At 36.3% G+C, this 19,900-nt stretch overlaps 1 protein-coding gene across 1 annotated transcript in view; it reads right to left on the bottom strand.

The window, feature by feature from the left end:
* The window catches only part of LOC122433542 (phospholipid-transporting ATPase ABCA3-like), a 273,275-nt gene that overhangs the window by 122,481 nt on the left and 130,894 nt on the right, over nt 1-19,900 (bottom strand). The window contains exons 17-19 of the mRNA XM_043456580.1: nt 4,938-5,036; nt 2,431-2,584; nt 756-1,056 (exon numbers count right to left, since the gene is read on the bottom strand). Coding sequence (XP_043312515.1) covers nt 756-1,056; nt 2,431-2,584; nt 4,938-5,036 — 554 coding nt within the window. The remainder of the gene's footprint in view (nt 1-755; nt 1,057-2,430; nt 2,585-4,937; nt 5,037-19,900) is intronic.

Raw genomic sequence — 19,900 nt, 5'->3', positions numbered from 1 at the left:
GCCCATAAAGCTTCCAGCCATACCTGTTTACCCATTTTTAGATATGGCCAATCTAGAAACATATGTTATGAGGAGTCTTTCAGGATTTAGGACCATCATACCACACTGTAAGACTGGTTTTATGTGAAATTCTGTGCTACATTTCACAAAAGAAAATATTCTGGTACTTGAGTCCATTCCTTAGAAGGTGAGGGCTTCTTTGATAGCTCAGTTGGTAAAGAATCTGCCTGCAATGCAGGAGACCTGGGTTTGATCCCTGAGTTGGGAAGATCCCGTGGAGAAGGGAAAGGCTATCCACTACAGTATTCTGGCCTAGAGAATTCCATGAACTGTACAGTCCATAGGGTCACAAAAAGTTGGACACGACTGAGTGACTCTCACTCACTTTCACTTAAAAGATGTAGGAAATGGCTGGTAGATGACCCATACTCCAGCACCTCCATTAATAATTAACTTTTGTAGCCAGTAATTTCTTTTTTTTTTTTTTTCTGTTTGATTGTAATCTTTTTAAATTTTTTAAATTTTATTATTTTTTTTCACTTATTTTTATTAGTTGGAGGCTCATTACTTTACAATATTGTAGCCAGTAATTTCAACTGATTGTTCTTGCATCTAGTTTAGTTGTCTTTATGAGACTATCAAGAAAAAAAAAATAGCAAGTAACTAAATATTCCAGTTAAGACCTTTTTTGAAAGAACACAAACAGGTCTTTATCTACTAGCAGTCATTTTTTTTTTTTTTTGAAAGAGGCTTACCGTTTACTTTATGAAGTTTCTGTTTCTTAGCCTTTAGCAAGATCTCAAGATTTTTTGTGAAATTCATGGTAAACTCAGAATTTCCAGAAACTGAGAAGGGCACAATTGTTTGACCATATTGTTCCAAATCCATTTCTCTGTCAAGTTTTTCTCCACTTATTGAAATCTCCACATCGCTCATCAAAAAATAAAAAATACCCACGAATGCTAGTATCTGCAGCAAGATCAAATTCCAGTTGCGCCAAGTGAACATTGCTCTTTTTATGAACATGGCAAAGAACTGCTGACTGTAAAGAGTCCACTGACAAGACAGAAGATGGCATTACAGCATCACAATGGTCACAACATTTAATGAACTTCATTAATATTTTAATCTTATGATAGAGGATGTATGCAATTTTATAAATATACCCTTGAACAGAACATACCCATAGTTCACAGACTAGGTGACAAACAAGACTTCTTATTTATATAATGTGTTGATTGCAAGGATTAAGGCTTCCATCTAATTACACTGAAAACCTCAAAAGGATCACTAACACATTCATAGTGTCTCTGACCAGGGCAACATCACATCTATCTTTCTTAGCCAATATTAAATCATAATATTTCCAAATTCTTAGCCTCTGACCACCAGGGAAGCCCCATCAATCAGTATTTTCTGAATGAAACAATTAGCATTTAGATGTTGTCACTGATTGGAAATAAGGTAGTTTAGAAGGATTCTTTCTCACATTGTTTTCTGACTTTTAGATATATTTAGATATATTTCTAGGATGACAGCATATATTAATGCAAGAATCAATTTTTCTAGACTATTCTGCAAATCTTTCATTGTCTGCATCTTTATAAGAAGGGGGAAATAAAGAAGAGTGATATAGCAGAAATGTGCAAGCAAGGAGAAGAGGAAAATTACATTTTAAAGTATCCAATTCATGGCAAACATTCCAAAGGCCATATTTTACTTGGTGTTAACTCATTAAAATGTCTCACAGAGAATTAAATTAAAGCACAGATATGTCAAATAATTTGTTTAAAGTCAAATAACTATTGAATAGAGCAGGAATTCCACTTCTCTCTGGTTCAAAATTCCACACGTTAGTTGTACAATATCAACTCTGCTTCACAACTGACTCATCAGTCCCCTCAATGGAAGTATGCTCATGGGCAACTCTGAGAAATATATCTTCCACATCAGAATCCCTAATGTTTTGGGGGAAGACTATAGGGAGTATTTAGTTAAGAGAACAAGGAAAGAAATGCTTGTCAGTCCAGTGGAATTTCCCATGGTAATGAAGAAAGATACTGAATTGGGAGTAAATAGTTCACTAGGAAGTATCAATTCATTTCAATTCATACATTTAAATAGTTTTATGTACACGAATAGTGTTAACTTTTATAAGAAACTTTCTCAACTCTGAATGGACTAACAATTCAAAACTGTGATAAGTGACTCTGAGGAATAATAATGGGAAGAGTAAAAATCTAATTTCTACTATCATATTTTACTTTTGAATTTAAAAACTAAGTGAATTGTTTTACATACTACTCCTTACCTGGATTTCTTTGGCTAAGAACTCAAACTCTACTTTTAATTCAATATTAAAATGAAATATTATAACTTTTATCCCATACAAATATATACAAATATTATATTCTTAGTGAAGTTGCTCACCCCAGTATTAAATGTAATATTAGAGCGTTTACTCAAGTTGGAGGAAGAATATGGTCTCTCAAAATTTCTAGGGACATTCATATTCTGATTTGTGTCTTCACTTTCATCTTCATTTGGTAGGGCCTGCAAAGTCGGATTATGCAATTGACTGACCCTACACACACAGAAAAAGAAAATTATTTTAACCAGAATGGTGGTTTCTAAATACATAGTTCATCATAAAAATTTCAAAAATTGAGTCAAAATTAAAAAAAAAAAATCACTGGCTAAAAGTTGTTAAATCTGTAAAAACTGATATTGATAATATACAACAGTTTTATTTTCATAATGTTTCTAAGCTTATTTCAGAAAAATTAAACTAAAGAGGCTCTTTAGTTCTTCACTTTCTGCCGTGAGGGTGGTTACTGATATTTCTCCCAGCAATCTTGATTCCAGCTTGTGCTTCATCCAGCCCAGCATTTTGCATCATGTACTCTGCATTTAAGTTATACAAACAGAGTGACAATATACAGCCTTGATGTACTCCTTTCCCAATTTGGAACCAGCCTGCTTTTTCATGTCTTGTTCTAACTGTTGCTTCTTGAGCTGCATACAGATTTTTCAGGAGACAGGTAAGGTGGTCTGGTATTCCCACCTCTTTAAGAATTTTCCATAGTTTGTTGTGATCCACACAGTCAAAGGTTTTGGCATAGTCAATAAAGCAGAAGTAGATGTTTCTCTGGAACTCGCCTGCTTTTTCTAGGATCCAATGGATGTTGGCAATTTGATCTCTGTTTCCTCTGCCTTTTGTAAATCCAGCTTGAACATCTGGAAGTTCACGGTTCACATACTGTTGAAGTCTGGCTTGGAGGATTTTGAGCATTACTTTGCTAGCATGTGAGATGAGTGTAATTGTGCTGTAGTTTGAAAATCCTTTGGCCTTGCCTTTCTTTGGGACTGGAATGAAAACTGACCTTTTCCAGTCCTGTGGCTACTGCTGAGTTTTCCAGATTTGCTGGCATATTGAGTGCAGCACTATAACAGCACCATCTTTTAGGATTTTCCATCAGTTCCACTAGCTTTGTTCAAGCTAATGCTTCCTAAGATCGACTTTACTTCACACTCCAGGATGTCTGACTCTAGGTGAGTGACCACACCAAAATGGTTATTCAAGTCATTAAGACCTTATTTGTATATTTACTGTGTATTCTTGCCACCTCTTCTTAATCTGTTCTGCTTCTGTTAGTTTCTGTCTTTTATTGTGACCATTTTTGCATGAAATTTTTCCCTTGGTATCTCTAATTTCCTGAAGAGAACTCTAGTCTTTTCCATTCTATTGTTTTCCTCTCTATCTTTGCAATGTTCACTTAAGAAGGCTTTCTTATCTCTGCTTGCAATTCTTTGGAATACTGCATTCAATTAGGTGTCTTTCCCTTTATCCTTTGTCTTTCATTTCTATTCTTTTCTCAGCTATTTATAAGCCTTCCTCAGAAAACCACTTTGCCTTCTTGCATTTCTTTTTCTTTGGGATGGTTTTGGTCATCTCCTGCTGTACAATGTCACAAACCTCCGTCCATTGTTCTTCAGGTACTCTGCCTACCAGATCTAATCCCTTGAATCTATTTGTCACCTTCACTGTAATCATAAGTGATTTAAGTCATACCTGAACAGTCTTTGTTTTTCCATACTTTCTTCAATTTAAGCTTGAATTTTGCAATAATGATATGAGCCAGAGTCAGCTCCCAGTCTTAGTTTTGCTGACTGTATATAATTTCTCCATCTTCTGCTGCAAAGTAGATAATCCATCTGATTTCAATATTAACCACCTGGTGATATCTATTTGTGGAGTCATCTCTTGTGTTGTTGGAAGAGAGGGTTTGCTGTGACCAGTGTGTTCTTTTGGCAAAATTCTGTTAGCCTTTGCCCTACTTCATTTTGTACTCCAAGGCCAAACTTGCTTGTTACTCCAGGTACTTCTTGAATTTCTGCTTTTACATTTCAGTCCCCTATGATCAAAAATCCATGTGGTCATTTTCGTTAGTTTTCTGTGATTGTGGTTTTCATTCAGGAAGCTATGAGATTGCAGTTCTTGCTTCTTCTGTCTTCTCTCTTTGCTCTAGGCCAGTTCTAACAATTCTACCCACAAAATACACAGATATTCAATTGTAATCCCAAAGTTTCAAATAATCTTCTTATGAAATATTCCTCTGCTCTGGGTATTCAGCACCTGGATTTAGTTTTTTGTGCAGTTTCATAGTCTCATTTTTTGCATTGCGTATCCTGCCTCCTAACTCTCTGAACTGATATTCTCACTCTAGTTCCATGAGTCACAGCAGCCTTAGCACATAAGGCGAGCAAGGTACGCAAACTGATATGTTAGTGATTCATAGAAGATAACCATAGCTAACAATCCATTACTACTTCAATTATTTTAGCTCCACACATGATGGGTCTTGCTTTCAAAATGAAATCTGATTTTAAAGAAAAATTTTTTTTCTGCTCTCTTGCTCCCATGCATCATTACTTACTTAATGAAAACCTCTTCCATGGTAGTGATGGAGATACCAAAACTAGCAATACCCAGCTCTTCCTGTCTGTCTGTCATTTCAGTAAGTAGATCTTTAAACCTAGGAGAAGAAGTAGAAGGAGCTAGTACTCGGAAGGTGATTTTCACATTAATATTTTTGTTACACATTGGGGAAATATGTAGCTTATTCTTCGCTGCAATGCTTATCATATTTTCCATGGCTGGTGATAAATCAGGAATGTGGAATATTCCTGGAATATACACGTATGAAACTATCACCACCAAAGTCATAGACATACCCATCACTTCCCATAATTTCCTCCCATCCCTTTTATTATTTTTTATTTTTGTGGTAAAAATGCATAATCTGAGAGCCATCCTCTTAGTAAATATTAAGTATGCAATATGGTTATATGTAGGCACTATGCTGTATAGTTGATCTCCAAAATTTATTTATCTTGCATAAACTGAAATTTTGGATAAACTGAACGTCAGCTCCCTCTTCTCCCCTCCTCCATTCATCAGCTCTGGTAACCACAATTCTACTCTCTGCTGTTAAGAATTTGACCATTTTAGATTCCATGATACAAGTGAGATCATACAGTGTTTGTTGTTCTGTGTCTGTTTTATATTACTTAGTATAATGTCCTCTAGGTCCCATCCATTCATGCTGTCACAAAAGATAGGATTTACTTCTGTTTTAAAGTTGAATTATATTCCAATGTATATACATTTATTTTTTCTTTATTCATTTGTAGGTGGACACTTAGGTTGTTTTCATATCTTGCCTATTGTGAATAATGCTGCAGGGAGCATGGGAATACAGGTGTTCCCTCTGAGATCCTGATTTCAATTCTTTTTAATAAATACCCAGAAATGAGCTTGTTGGATCATGTACGGTAGTTTTATTTTTCACTTTTTGAGAAATCTCCATGGTTTTTTCCCACACAGCAAAATCGTAAGGAATACATAGTAAATGCAACTCTTAAAAGTAATTATATAGAGAAAGATTATGAGAACAGTTTTGTGGTGTTTGTACATTTGTTCACATAGATATAACAGCAGACTCAAGCCCCCATAAGTCTGAGGAAGTAAGAAAACAAAAATGTATAGTGAATCAGTCAAGCTTTATTATTAGCATTATACTTTTTATGATTTAAAATGTAGTAAATTCAAATGTTTGAAGCTCCAATATTTTGGCTACTTGATGTGAAGTGCCGACTCATTGGAAAAGACCCTGATGGTGGGAAAGACTGAAGGCAAAAGAAGGGGGAAGCAGAGGATGGGATGGTTAGACAGCATCACCAGGTCAATGGACATGAATTTGAGCAAACTCCAGGAAATAGTGCGGGACAGAGGAGGTTGGTGTGCGACAGTCTGTGGGGCTGCAGAGTCAGACACAACTTAGCAACTGAACAACAACAAGAAAATTCAATTGGGATATTGAGAAGGCAGGGTAGGAGGATGTGGCACTCACATTTCCCCACAAACACATCAAAAATATACGTACATGTGAAACAATTCTCATAAAAACTAGCTAGTCAACAAAGGCTTGCAACTAAAGCTGCAAGAAAGATCTCCACATAACCAGGTAGGATGGAAAAAAGGCATTAAGTCAGGGTATTTGCCCCTGGGAGCAATCTATAAGGAGAAAATCAACACAGCCAGACCCTTTCCCTGAGGAGTAAAGAGTCTAGGCATATCAGTCCTGTGGAGGAAATGGGCCCCCTTACCAGCTGGGAAAACTGCTAAGACAGATAAATGGGCTAGAGATGCCTAGCTCCCTAAGAGTGTATACATGTTGGCTTGCTGACAATCAAGGCAGAAATAGCCTTGCACTGGAGGCTGCTGCCTCACTGCACTTTACAATTTGAAGGGAGAAACAACTGACCCTGCTCACTCCACACCACAGCCTTGTTCAAGTTCTGGGCAGAGACCCAGCCTAGCTCTGCAGAAACTGACCAGGGTGCTTGGGGTGTGAAACAGGCCAAGCTGTGGAGGTCTTCGTCAGCAGATGTAGCAATGGGGGATGTTGTCAATGTGCACAGAGGGCAGTACCACAGGAGCTTGCAGTGATAAGTGCTAAATCTCAGGCAGACAGGCCCTGGGAGAGGAGCTAATATAGCTCTGCAGAGACAGCCCAGAAAGCCTGGGGGTGTGAGTCAAGTGAAATCGCAATGAACACTGTCATTGCCTAGGAGTACATAGTAGTTTGTCTCCCAGTGAGGGCACTCCAGTTCAGCTTAGCATGAGACATGGGGCAGAGAGGTCCTGAGAAAAGTGTGCCGAGAGGCAGTCCAGACCAGGTGAAAGCATGGCCACCTCAATTCAGACAGCCACAATGTCCCAACACCCAGTCACAGCCTTGTACTAGATCTGAGATGAACACAACAGAGAAATGGATAGGCATCACATACAGCCTCTCTGATTTCATGGGCCTCATATGCTTCAACAACCACCCTGTTTAGGGCAGAGCTCACACTCAAGGGCAATGGAGCCATATCAAACCTGACCCTCAGGACTTCAAATACAACAACTGAGGAGCAGACTCTGCCCCTGATAGGGTAGCAATAGCCACAGAGCAAAGAGGAAACCCCACTTTACATCTTGCACAGACTTTAAATATCCCAACACCAACCACACCCCATATTAAGGAGATAAAGGCCAGTACACTGGGCTCAGTGTCCATACCAAAACCAGTAAACACACACAGTTTGCCCAGGTATACTTCCATATAAGAACAACCCTTGAAGTTCAAAGGGTGCCGTATGTGCTATGCTTCAGTCGTATTCAGCTCTTTGTGACCCCATGGATCATAGCCCACCTGACCCCTATGTCTATGGGATTTTTCTAGCAAGAATACCTCAAGTTCACAGTAGGTAACTGTTTCTCGTAAATTCATAGAGACAGAGAAAGTCAAATAAAATAAAGTCAGAGGAACTGCTCCCAATTAAAAAGAAAATGAGAAATACCCTGAAAGAACAAATAATGAAACAGTGTTCACCAGTCAACTAAAACCAAAAAGAAGTAATAAAAATGCTAACCAAATTAAGAAAAACTATTGATACAAATGCAGATCACTATAAAAAAGGAACTGGAAAATACAAAGCTGAACCAATCAAAAATAGACAATTCAACTGCTTAGATAAAAACCAATCTAGAAGCAATGAATATTCACAAAATAACATAGAAGAATGAATACATGATTCAGGAGAGACAATGATTGAAGTCACCCAATCAGAACAGAAGACAGACTAATAAAAAATGTTAAAGCAACATATATCTATGGAATAATAAAAATTATGCCAACCTGTGCATAATAGGGGTTCCAGAAGAAGAAAAGAGAGACATGGGTACTAAAAATGTACTTGAAGAAATTATGGTTAAAAACTTCTCAAACCTAAATAAGAAACAGACATAAAGGTACAGGAAGCACAGTGTTGCAAAAAGATGAACCCAAATAGACTCACATTGAGACATATCATATTTAAAATGGCAAAAGAAAAAGATAAAGAGAAAATTCTAAATTCTAAAGGCAGCAAGAGAAAATTAAGAATCATCTACAAGGGAAGCTCCATGAAGCTATTGGTTGATATTTCTATGGAAACTTTGCAGACCAGAACGGATATAGTCAAAGGCCTGAAAGAGAAAGAGAAGGCCTGAAAGAGAAAACCCTGCAACCTAAGATACCCAAAAAGATCATCATTTATAATAGAAGAAAAGATAAAAAATTCCTCAGACAGTCAGAAACTAAAAGAATTCAGCAATACTAAACCTACAATAAAAGAAATATTGAAAAGTCTTCTGTAAATAAAGATAAACAAGAATCTACAGGAAAAAACAATCACAATAAGAAAGGCAAACAAATAAAAAGAATGAAGATTACTAAAGTAAACCAAAGTATAGATTAAAAAATAAAACAAAATTCAAAAAATTTCAAATAAATTATAACTACAATTAACAATAAAAAGACAAATATGAAAATAAGACATAAATGATAAAATCTGGAGGAGGGGAGTAGAAAAACATATCTTTTAGAATGCATTTTATTTTGAATGACAATCTTTTTAAAGCAAGTAGATACAATTGCAGATCAACATACTTGATTTTCATGGTAACAACAAATCAATGATATGCATTAGATTCACAAAAACCAAAAAGAAAGGAACTCAATCATATTACAGAAGAAAATTATCAAGCCAAAAAAGAGAAAAACAAAAAGAAGACAAGATGAACAAAGAAAAACTATAAAAACAACTGGAAAAGAAGGATTTAAATGGCTGTAAGCACATACCTATCAATAATTAATTTAAAGTCAATGGACTAAATCCTCTTATCAAATGATATAGTGTAATAGATGGGATAAAAACCAAGAACTTAGAATATGCTGCCTAGAAGAGATTCACTTCAGGGCAAAAACACACTTGCTGAAAGTGAGGGGATAGAAAAAGATGTTTCAAGCAAATGGAAATTACAGGAAAGCAGGGATAGCAATACACATATCAAAAAATAGACATTAACACAAAGGACATGAAGAAAGACAAGAAGAGCATTATATAATGATGAAGAAGCCAATACAAGAAGATAGTACACTCACCAACATACATGCATATAGGTGCACCTTAAATATTTAAAATAAGTATAATAAACACTAACAGACATAAAGAGAGGTGGACAATAGTACAATAATAGTAGGAGAGTTTAATACTTCGTTGATATCAATGGACAGATAATCTAGACAGAAAAGTAATAAGGCAACAGAGGTCCTAAATGACAAAATAGATCCATTGGAGTTGATATCTACAGGGCACTACACAATCCCCCCAAAATATAACAAAAACCAGGATACAAATCCTTTTCAAGTGCAAAGGAATGATCTAGGATAAATCACATACAACATCACAAAACAAGCTTCAACAAATTTAAAAGGATAGAAATTATTTCAAGCATTTTTTATGACCACTGTGGTGTGAAACTAGAAACCAACCCCAGAAAGTAAAACAGGAGTAAAACAAACAGCTGGAGATCAAACATGCTACTAAAAAAACCAAGAAAGTCAATGGTAAAATCAAAGAAGATACCAGAAAAAATAAAAACTCAAGGAAATGAAAATACAACCTTGCAACATCTATGGGATGTAGCAAAAGCACTTCTAATGAGGAATTTTATAGTGATTAAGGCCCTTCTCAAGAAGAAACATTTCAAATAAACAATATTACCCACTACCTAATGGAATTAGAAAAAGAAAAACAAACAAAACCTAAAGTTGGCAGAAGGGAGGAAATAATAAAGATGAGAAAGGAAATAGAATAGAGATTAAAAGTAGAAAAAAGTCAATAAATCCAAGAATTGCTTGTTTGAAAAGATAAACAAAATTGAGAAACTTCTGGCAGGTCTCACCAAGAAGAAAAGAGAGAGGACTGAAATAAATAAAATAAGAAATGAAAGAGGAGAAGTAAAAACTGATACCATAGAAATATAAAAACATTTTAAAAAGAATATTACGAACAGTTATTTGGCAACAAATTAGATGATCTAGAACAAAGGGACAAGTTTATAGAAATATGTTGGTCTTGTTGCATAGCTGCTAAGTCATATCCAACTCTTTTACAACCCCATGGACTGCAGCCCTCCAAGTTCCTCTGTCCATGGGATTTTCCAGACAAGAATACCAGTGGGATGCCATCTCCTTCTCCAGGGGACCTTCCCAATCTAGGGATCAAGCCTGCATCTCGTGCATTGGCAGGTGAATTCTTTACCACTGAGCCACCTTGGAAGCCCTTGTAGCAATACACAGCCTGCCAAAACTGAGTCAAGAGGAAACAGAAAATTTGAGCAGACCAATCATTAGAAATGAAACTGAATATGTAATTTAAAAACAATGGTCCAGGACCAGATGCTTTCATGGCAGAATTCCACAAAACATATAAAAAAAGAGCTTACACCTATCCTGCTTTAATTATTCCAAAAAATTGAAGAGGAAGGAACACTGCAAAATTATTTCCATGAAGCCACTGTCACTCTATTACCCAAAAGAGATGAAGACACTATACCTACACATTTGACAAGTACAAGTCAATATCTTTGATGAATATAAATGCAAATATCCTCAACAAAATATTGCAAACTGAATGCAACAGTACATAAAAAAAATCAAACATAATGATCAATTGGACAATTCCAAGGTTCACAAGGATGGTTCAACACACACAAACCAATGTGATATACCACATTAACAAAAGGAAAGACAAAAATACATGGCCATCTCAGTAGACTCATAAAGAGCTTTTCATAAAATTTAGCATCCATTCAAGATAAGAACTCTCACCAAAGTGGATATAGAGGGAACATGTACAGAGGGAAAATAAAAGCCATTTATGACACACCCACTGTCAACATAATACTCTACAGTAAAAAGCAGAAAGTTTCTTCACTAAATTCGGGGAAAAGACAAGGATGCCCATTCTCACCATTCTATTCAACATGGTATTAGAAGTAGTAGCTGCAGCAATCAGACAGGAAAAGAAAATGAAAGACAACCCCATTGGAGGGGAGAAGTAAAATGGAACGATTGGTAGATGACATGATACACTATACAGAGAAACATAGAGTCTCCACATAAAATCTATTAGAAGTAATAAAATAATTCAGCAAGGTAGCAGGATACAAGATTAATACACAGAAGTCCTTTGATTTCATTATGCTAATAAGTAAATATCAGAAAGAAGAGGAAAAAGCCAATCCATTTAAAAGTCTAACTAACCCCAAAATCTAGGAAGTAGCTTAATAAAGAATGTGAAAGATCTATACACTGAAAACTATAAAATATTGATAAAGGAAATTCAAGGAGATTCCAAAAAAATGGAAAACTATTATATGTTTTTTTAATTTGAAGAATTAATATTCTTAAAATGGCCATACTACCCAAAGGAATCTACAGATTAATGCAATCCCTATCAAAATGCTGATGATACTTTTAACAGCCAGAATAATCTTAACATTTGTATGCAACCACAAAACATCCAAAATTGACAAAGAAATCCCGAGAAAATAAGAACAGAGCTGAAGGTGTAACCCTTCTAGACTTCAGACATAATTAAGCTACAGTAATCAAAACAGCATGGTATTGACACAATAACAGACATTTAGATTAATGCAATAGAATAGAGTCAATTATGATAAGGGGAAAGAATATACAATGGAGAAAAGAGAGTTTCATCAACAAATGTTGTTGAGAATACTGGACAGCTACATGCAAATCAATAAAATCAGAACACTCCTTCACATCATATACAAAAATAAACTTGAAATGATTCAGACATAAATATAAGACATGGCATCATAAAACTTCAAGAAAAGAATGTTATAAAATTTTTTCTGACATAAATCATAGCAATATATTCTTAGTCTGTCTCCAAAGACAAAATAAATAGAAACAAAATGAGCAAATGGGAGCTAATTAAACTTAAGGTAAACCATTCAGTATCACAGTAATCCAAGTTTCTGCCCCAACCACTTTAGCTGAAGAAGCTGAAGTTGAGTGGTTCTACGAAGACTTAAAACACTCCGAGAACTAACACCAAAAAAGATATCCTTTTCATCATAGGGGACTGAAATGCAAAAGTAGGAAGTCAAGAGCTACCTAGAGTAACGGGCAAGTTTGGCCTTGGAGTACAAAATGAAGCAGTACAACGGCTAACAGAGTTTTGCCAAGAAAATGCACTGGTCATAGCAAACACCCTCTTCCAACAACACATGGACATCACCAGACAGTCAATACTGAAATCAGATTGATTATATTCTTTGCAGACAAAGATGGAGAAGCTTGAACAGTCAGCAAAAACAAGACTGGGAGCTGATGGTGGTTCAGATCATGAGCGCCTTGTTGCAAAATTCAGACTTAAATCAAAGAACACGAGGAAAACCACTGGGCTATTCAGATATGATCTAAATCAGATCTCTTATGATTATACAGTAGAAATGACAAATAGTTTCAAGGGATTAGATCTGGTAGACAGAGTGCCTGAAGAACTATGGACAGAGGTTCTTAACATTGTACATGAGGCAACTACCAAAACCATCCCAAAGAAAAAGAAATGCAAGAAGGCAAAGTGGCTGTCTGAGGAGTCTTTACAAATAGTTGAGAAAAGAAGAGAAGTGAAAGACAAGGGTGAAAGGGAAAGATATACCCATCTGAATGCAGAGTTTCAGAGAATAGCAAGGAGAGATAAGAAAGCCTTCTTAAGTGAACATTGAAAAGAAATGTTCCCAGAAGAAGAAAAAGACCCCACCAGAAAACCACTAGAACTCATCAACACATTTCTTCAAAATTGCAGGATCCAAATTTATATACAGAAATCTGCTGCATTTCTATATACCAGCAATGAGCTAGCAAAAAGAGACATTAAGGAAATAATCCAAATTAGCATTGCCTCAAAAAGTATAAAATACCTAGGAATAAATCTACATAAGGAAGAAAAAGAACTGCACTTTGAAAACTATGACACTGATGAAAGAAATTGACACAAATGGAAAGATACACTGTGTTCTTGGATTGGAAGAATCAATACTGTTAAAATAACCACACTATCCAATGCAATCTCTACCAAATATTCAATGGCATTTTTCACAGAACTAGAACAAAAGAATTTTAAATTTGTATGGAAACACAAAAGACCCCCTAGTAGCCAAAACCATCTCAAGAAAGAACAGAATTGTAAAAATCAGACTCCCTGACTTCAGATAAGCATCAAAACAGTATGGAACTGGCACATAAACAGACACATAAGTCAACAGAACAGGGTGGAAATCCCAGCAATAAATCCATACACTTACAGTTGCTTAATCTATGACAAAGAGGAAAGAATACACAATGGAGAAAAGACGGTAAAGCAATAAATGGTGCTGGGAAACCTGGACAGCTACTTGTATAATAATGAAATTAGAACCTTCCCTAACACCATATACAAAAATAAACTCGAATGAAAGACTTAAATTTAAGACTGGATACTATTAAAGTCTTACAGGAAAACATGCGTGTAACTCTTTTTGACATAAATCACAGCAATATTTTTTTGAATTCATCTCCTAGAGTAATGGAATCAAAAGCAAAACTAAACAAATGGGACATAAATAAAATTAGAACCTTTTGCAAAGCAAAGAAAACCATTAAAAAATGAAAAGACAACCTACAGAATGGGAGAAAATATTTACAAATGATGCGACTGACAAAGAGAATAATTTCCAAAATATACAAACATCTCATACAACTTAAAATAAGAAGAAGAAAAAAAAAAACCAAACAAGCCAATAAAAAATGTGCAAAAGATCTAAATAGACATTTCTCAAAGAAGGCATTCAGATGGCCAATAGGAACATGGAAAAAATGCTCAACATTGCTAATTATCAGAAAAATATAAATCAAAACCACAATGAGTTATCAACTTACCTTAATCAGAATGGCTACAGTCAAAAAGTCTACAAATAACAAATGTTAGAGAGGCTGATTAGAAAAAAATAACCCTCCTATACTTCTGGTGGGAATGTAAATCAGTACAGCCACTATGGAGAACTATATTGAGGTCCCTTTAAAACTAAAAGTGGAATTGAGGTAGGAGATACCTACCTCTGGCCTCTGGGCCAGAAACCTGGTATTTGTCAAGTGGAGTAAAACTCAAGCTTTGTTCTAACCTAGATACTCAAAGGACAAAGCTAGTGGTAATAGCTGAGCTCTGCTAAAGTAAAGAAATACGGTGTCCACTCCTGAGGTCAAGGCAGACTTCCTTGTTGGCACTGCACAGGAAAGCTTCTTGGAGGTCAAAAAGAGAGGGGGCTCCACCCCATAGTAAGCATGGACACGCATCCATAGTGGATGCATGGATCCTTCCGCGGTGGGATCCATCTTTAAAGGGTGCACCCGCATCTTAGGGAAGGTCCATAATGTGGAAGATCCAGGGTTCAGGTGTGAAGAACCAAACAAGATAATTGGCCAAAGGCAGACAAAGACCCACAAGGACTATCCTATATAAGTGACCTATTTCACCACCTTACTGCGCCCCTGCCACTCAGGACACCTGTGCTCCTCTCTGGATGTGTATCTCCGCCTAGTTTCTGGGTACTGTGCTCCTCCTCGTTCGAGGGGATGCCCATATTCTTTCTCTCTGCGTGTGTATCTCTGCTCTGTTTCTATGTTGGATAAACAAACTGTTTCCCTGTGTGCTCTCCCAGACATTGTGCTATATCACTAACAAAAAACTTTGTACTTGTTTTTAGTTTTTGCCTCTTTGAAACAGTCTTGATTTCAAACAGGGGCAAGATCCAGGGCCTCTTTGCTTCTAGCCTCCAACCCTGGTGGCCTAGTGACTAGGACTCTTGGTTTTCATCCAGGTTCAGTTCAGTCCAGTCGCTCAGTCGTGTCCGACTCTTTGCGACCCCATGAATCGCATCCACGTTACCCAGGTTTAATTCCTGAGCAGGCAACTAAGATCTCTCTTCCGGACCTCTCGCTGCTCTCCCTTCAAGATCAGAATTACCATGTGGTACAGCAATTTCATTTCTGGGCATGTATCCAGAGAAAGCTCTAATTTAAAAAGACATATGCACCCCAATGTTCATTGCAGCACTATTTACAATTGCCAAGACATGGAAATAACTTAACCGTCCATTAACATATAAATGGACAAAAAAGATGCGATACATATATATTGGGTAGGCCAAAAGCTTCATTCAGATTTTTTTCTGTAAGATGTTATGGAAAGACCTAAATGAATATTTTGGGCAACCCGACACAATGGAGTACTACTCAGTCATAATAAGAAAGAAATAATTCTATTTGCAGAAGCATGGATGAAACTAGAATTTATCATACTAAATAGCCAGGCAAGGAAAGACAAATATCATATATTACTTATATGTGGAATCTAAAAAATTATACAAATAAACCTATGTACAAAACAGAAACAGACCAAAAGATAGAAAACAAACTTTTGGTTCCCAAAGTGAAAAGGGGGAAGGGATAAATTAGGAGTTTCGAATTAGCATATATATACTCCTATTTGGAAAACAGATAACCGACTGTGGCCTACTGTAGAACAGGGAACTATACCTAATATTTTCTAGTAAGCTATAAGGGAAAAGAATCTGAAAAAGAATATACATACATATATACATACATACATAGTAGTGAAAGTCGCTCAGTTGTGTCCGACTCTTTGCGACCCCATGGTCTATACAGTCCATGGAATTCTCCAGGCTAGAACACTGTAGTGGGTAGCCTTTCCCTTCTCCAGGGGATCTTTCAAAACCCAGGGATTGAACCAAGTCTCCCACATTGCAGACTGATACTTTACCAGCTGAGCTACCAGGGAAGCCCCATAAACATATATATGTATAACTTCATCACTGTGCCATACACTTGAAACTGACACAATGTTGTAAATCAACTAAATTTGAATTAAAAAAAAAGAAAAAACAGGAGGCCCAGAGATTGCCCAAACTCCTTCTGCCCTGTGAGGATACAGCAAGAAGATGACTGTCTCTGAATTAGGAAACAAGCCTCATCAAACACCAAATCTGCCAATACAATTTTCTTGGATTTCTCAGCTTTCAAACTGCAAGAAATACATTTCTGTTATTTATAAACCCCTCCCCCAAATCCTGGTTTGGATTTGCCTATTCTGAACATGTCATATAAATGGAATATACAAGGTATAGCCCTTTTTAATGGAAGAAAATGTTTTATAATATTGTGTTGGTTTCTGCTGTACAATAATGTCAATCAGTCATAATTATATACAGATACCCTCCACCTTAAGCCTCTCTCCCCTTCCCCCATCCCACCCCTCTAGGTCATCACAGACAACCAGGCTGGGCTTCTTGTGTTATAGAGCAAATTCCCACTAGCTATCTATTTTACACATGATAGTGTAAATGTATCTATGTCAATGCTATTTTCTCAATTTGTCCCACCCTCTCCTTCTCCTGTTGGGTCCACCAATCTGTTCTCTAAGGATGTGACCTTTTCAGTCTAGCTTTTTTTCACTTATTGTAGTAACATCAAAGTTCATCCATGCTGCCAGTTCAGTTCAGCCACTGTCATGTCCAACTCTTTGAGACCCCATGGACTGCAGCACACCAGGCTTCCCTGTCCATCACCAACTCCCAGACTTGCTCAAACTCATATCCATTGAGTTGGTGATGCCATCCAACCATCTCATCCTCTGTTGTCCCTTTCTCCTCCTGCCTTCAATCTTTCCCAGCATCAGTGTCTTTTCCAATGAGTTAGTTCGCATCACATGGCCAAAGTACTGCAGCTTCAGCTTCAGCATCAGTCCTTCCAATGAATATTCAGGACTGATTTCCTGAATATGATGGACTGGTTTGATCTCCTTGCAGTCCAAGGGACTCTCAAGAGTCTTCTCCAACACCACAGTTCAATAGCATCAATTTTTCGGCGCTCAGCTTTCTTCACAGTCCAGCTCTCACATCCATACGTGACTACTGGAAAAACCACAGCCTTGACTAGATGGACCTTTGTTGGCAAAGTAATGTCTCTGCTTTTTAAAATGCGATCTAGTTGGTCATAACTTTCCTTCCAAGGAGTAAGCGTCTTTTAATTTCATGGCTGCAATCACCATCTGCAGTGATTTTGGAGCCCAAAAAAATAAAGTCTGACACTGTTTCCACTGTCTCCCCATCTATTTTCCATGAAGTGATGGGACCAAATGCCATGATCTTAGTTTTCTGAATGTTGAGCTTTAAGCCAATTTTTTCACTTTCCTCTTTCACTTTCATTAAGAAGCTCTTTAGTTCTTCACTTTCTGCCATAAGGGTGGTGTCATCTGCATCCCTGAGGTTATTGATATTTCTCCCAGCAATCTTGATTCCAGCTTGTGCTTCTTCCAGCCCAGCGTTTCTCATGGTGTACTCTGCATAGAAGTTAAATAAGCAGGGTGACAATATACAGCCTTGACGTACTCCTTTTCCTATTTGGAACCAGTCTGCTATCCTATGTCAGGTTCTAACTGTTGTTTCTTGACCTGCATACAGATTTCTCAGTAGGCAGGTAAGATGGTCTGTTATTCCCATCTCTGTAACATTGTTCCACAGTTTATTGTGATTCACACAGTCAAAGGCTTTGGTGTAGTCAATAAAGCAGAAGTAAAAAACAGGAATTCCGTTGCTTTTTCTAGTTTTTTGTATATGCTGTGTAATTTTTTTTTTAATTAAATGTGTCTTTTGCAAATATTTTCTTCCATTCTGTGTCTTGTCTTCTAATTCTCTTGATATTGCCAAACACAGAACAAAAATTTAATTTCATTGAAGTCCAGCTTTTCAGTTATTCCTGTCATGAAAAGTGCTGTTGGTGCTGTAATTTAAATGTCATTGCCATACGTAAGGTCATCTAGTTTTCCTCCTATGTTATCTTCTAGGAGATTCATAGTTTTTTTGTTTGAATTTTAGGCTTATCACCCATTTTAAGCATCTAGGTTATTTTCTTTGTCTGTGGATGTCTGATTGTTCATTCCACCACCATTTGTTGAAAAGTATCTTTTCTCCATTGCTTTTCCTTCCCTGTCAAAGACCAGGTGACTATATATATATATAAATATATATATTTATATAATATAAATATATATATATTTATTTTTAAATTTATATTTATTTAAATAAATATTTATTTTTTATTTAATAAATTTATTTTTATTTAATAAATATAAAAATTTATTATGTTTATTTATTTAAATTTATTTATATTTATATATATATATATATTTCTAGGTTCTCCACTTTGTTCCATTGTTCTATTTTTCTATTCTTTCTATACTATACCATCTTGATTACAGTAGTTTTATAGTAAGTCTTAGAGTTGGTTTCTGTTAGTCTTCTAACTTTATTCTTTTCTTTCAATATTGTGTTGATTAATTTGAATAAACTTTTTTAATAAACTTTGGGATCAGTTTGTTGATACCCACAAAATAACTCACAGAGATCTTGACTAGAATTACATTGAACCTATAGATCAAGTTGAAAAGAACTGACACCTTGAGAGTAGTGAGTCTTCCTAGTCATAAAAGTGGACTATTTTCATATTTATTTAGTATCTTGACTTCATTCATTAGAATTTTGGAGTTTTCCTCATATAGAACTTGTATGTATTTTATTAGCTTTATACCTAAGTATTTTGCTTTTGGCAATGCTAATGTAATAGCATTGTGCTTGTAATTTTAAACTATATTTGCTAACTGTTGATACATAGAAAAGCTATTGACTTTTATATCAAATTTGTATCCTGCGACCTTGTTATAATCACTTACTAGTTCCAGAAGGGTTTTTTTTTTTTTTAATTTTTATTTATTTATTTATTTTTTGGTCATACATTGATATGAATCAGCCATGGATTTACACGTCTTCCCCATCCCAATCCCTGCTCCCACCTCCCTCTCCACCCGATTCCTCTGGGTCTTCCCAGTGCACCAGGCCGGAGCACTTGTCTCATGCATCCCACCTGGGCTGGTGATCTGTTTCACCATAGATAGTATACATGCTGTTCTTTTGAAATATCCCACCCTCACCTTCTCCCACAGAGTTCAAAAGTCTGTTCTGTACTTCTGTGTCTCTTTTTCTGTTTTGCATATAGGGTTATCGTTACCATCTTTCTAAATTCCATATATATGTGTTAGTATGCTGTAATGTTCTTTATCTTTCTGGCTTACTTCACTCTGTATAATGGGCTCCAGTTTCATCCATCTCATTAGGACTGATTCAAATGAATTCTTTTTAATGGCTGAGTAATATTCCATGGTGTATATGTACCACAGCTTCCTTATCCATTCATCTGCTGATGGGCATCTAGGTTGCTTCCATGTCCTGGCTATTATAAACAGTGCTGCGATGAACATTGGGGTGCACGTGTCTCTTTCAGATCTGGTTTCCTCAGTGTGTATGCCCAGAAGTGGGATTGCT

The sequence above is a fragment of the Cervus canadensis genome, chromosome 32 (genome assembly GCF_019320065.1).
Source record: "Cervus canadensis isolate Bull #8, Minnesota chromosome 32, ASM1932006v1, whole genome shotgun sequence".
Classification (NCBI taxonomy): domain Eukaryota; kingdom Metazoa; phylum Chordata; class Mammalia; order Artiodactyla; family Cervidae; genus Cervus; species Cervus canadensis.
Note: the sequence above shows the minus strand (reverse complement) of the source record. Positions and strands in the feature narration are given on the sequence as shown.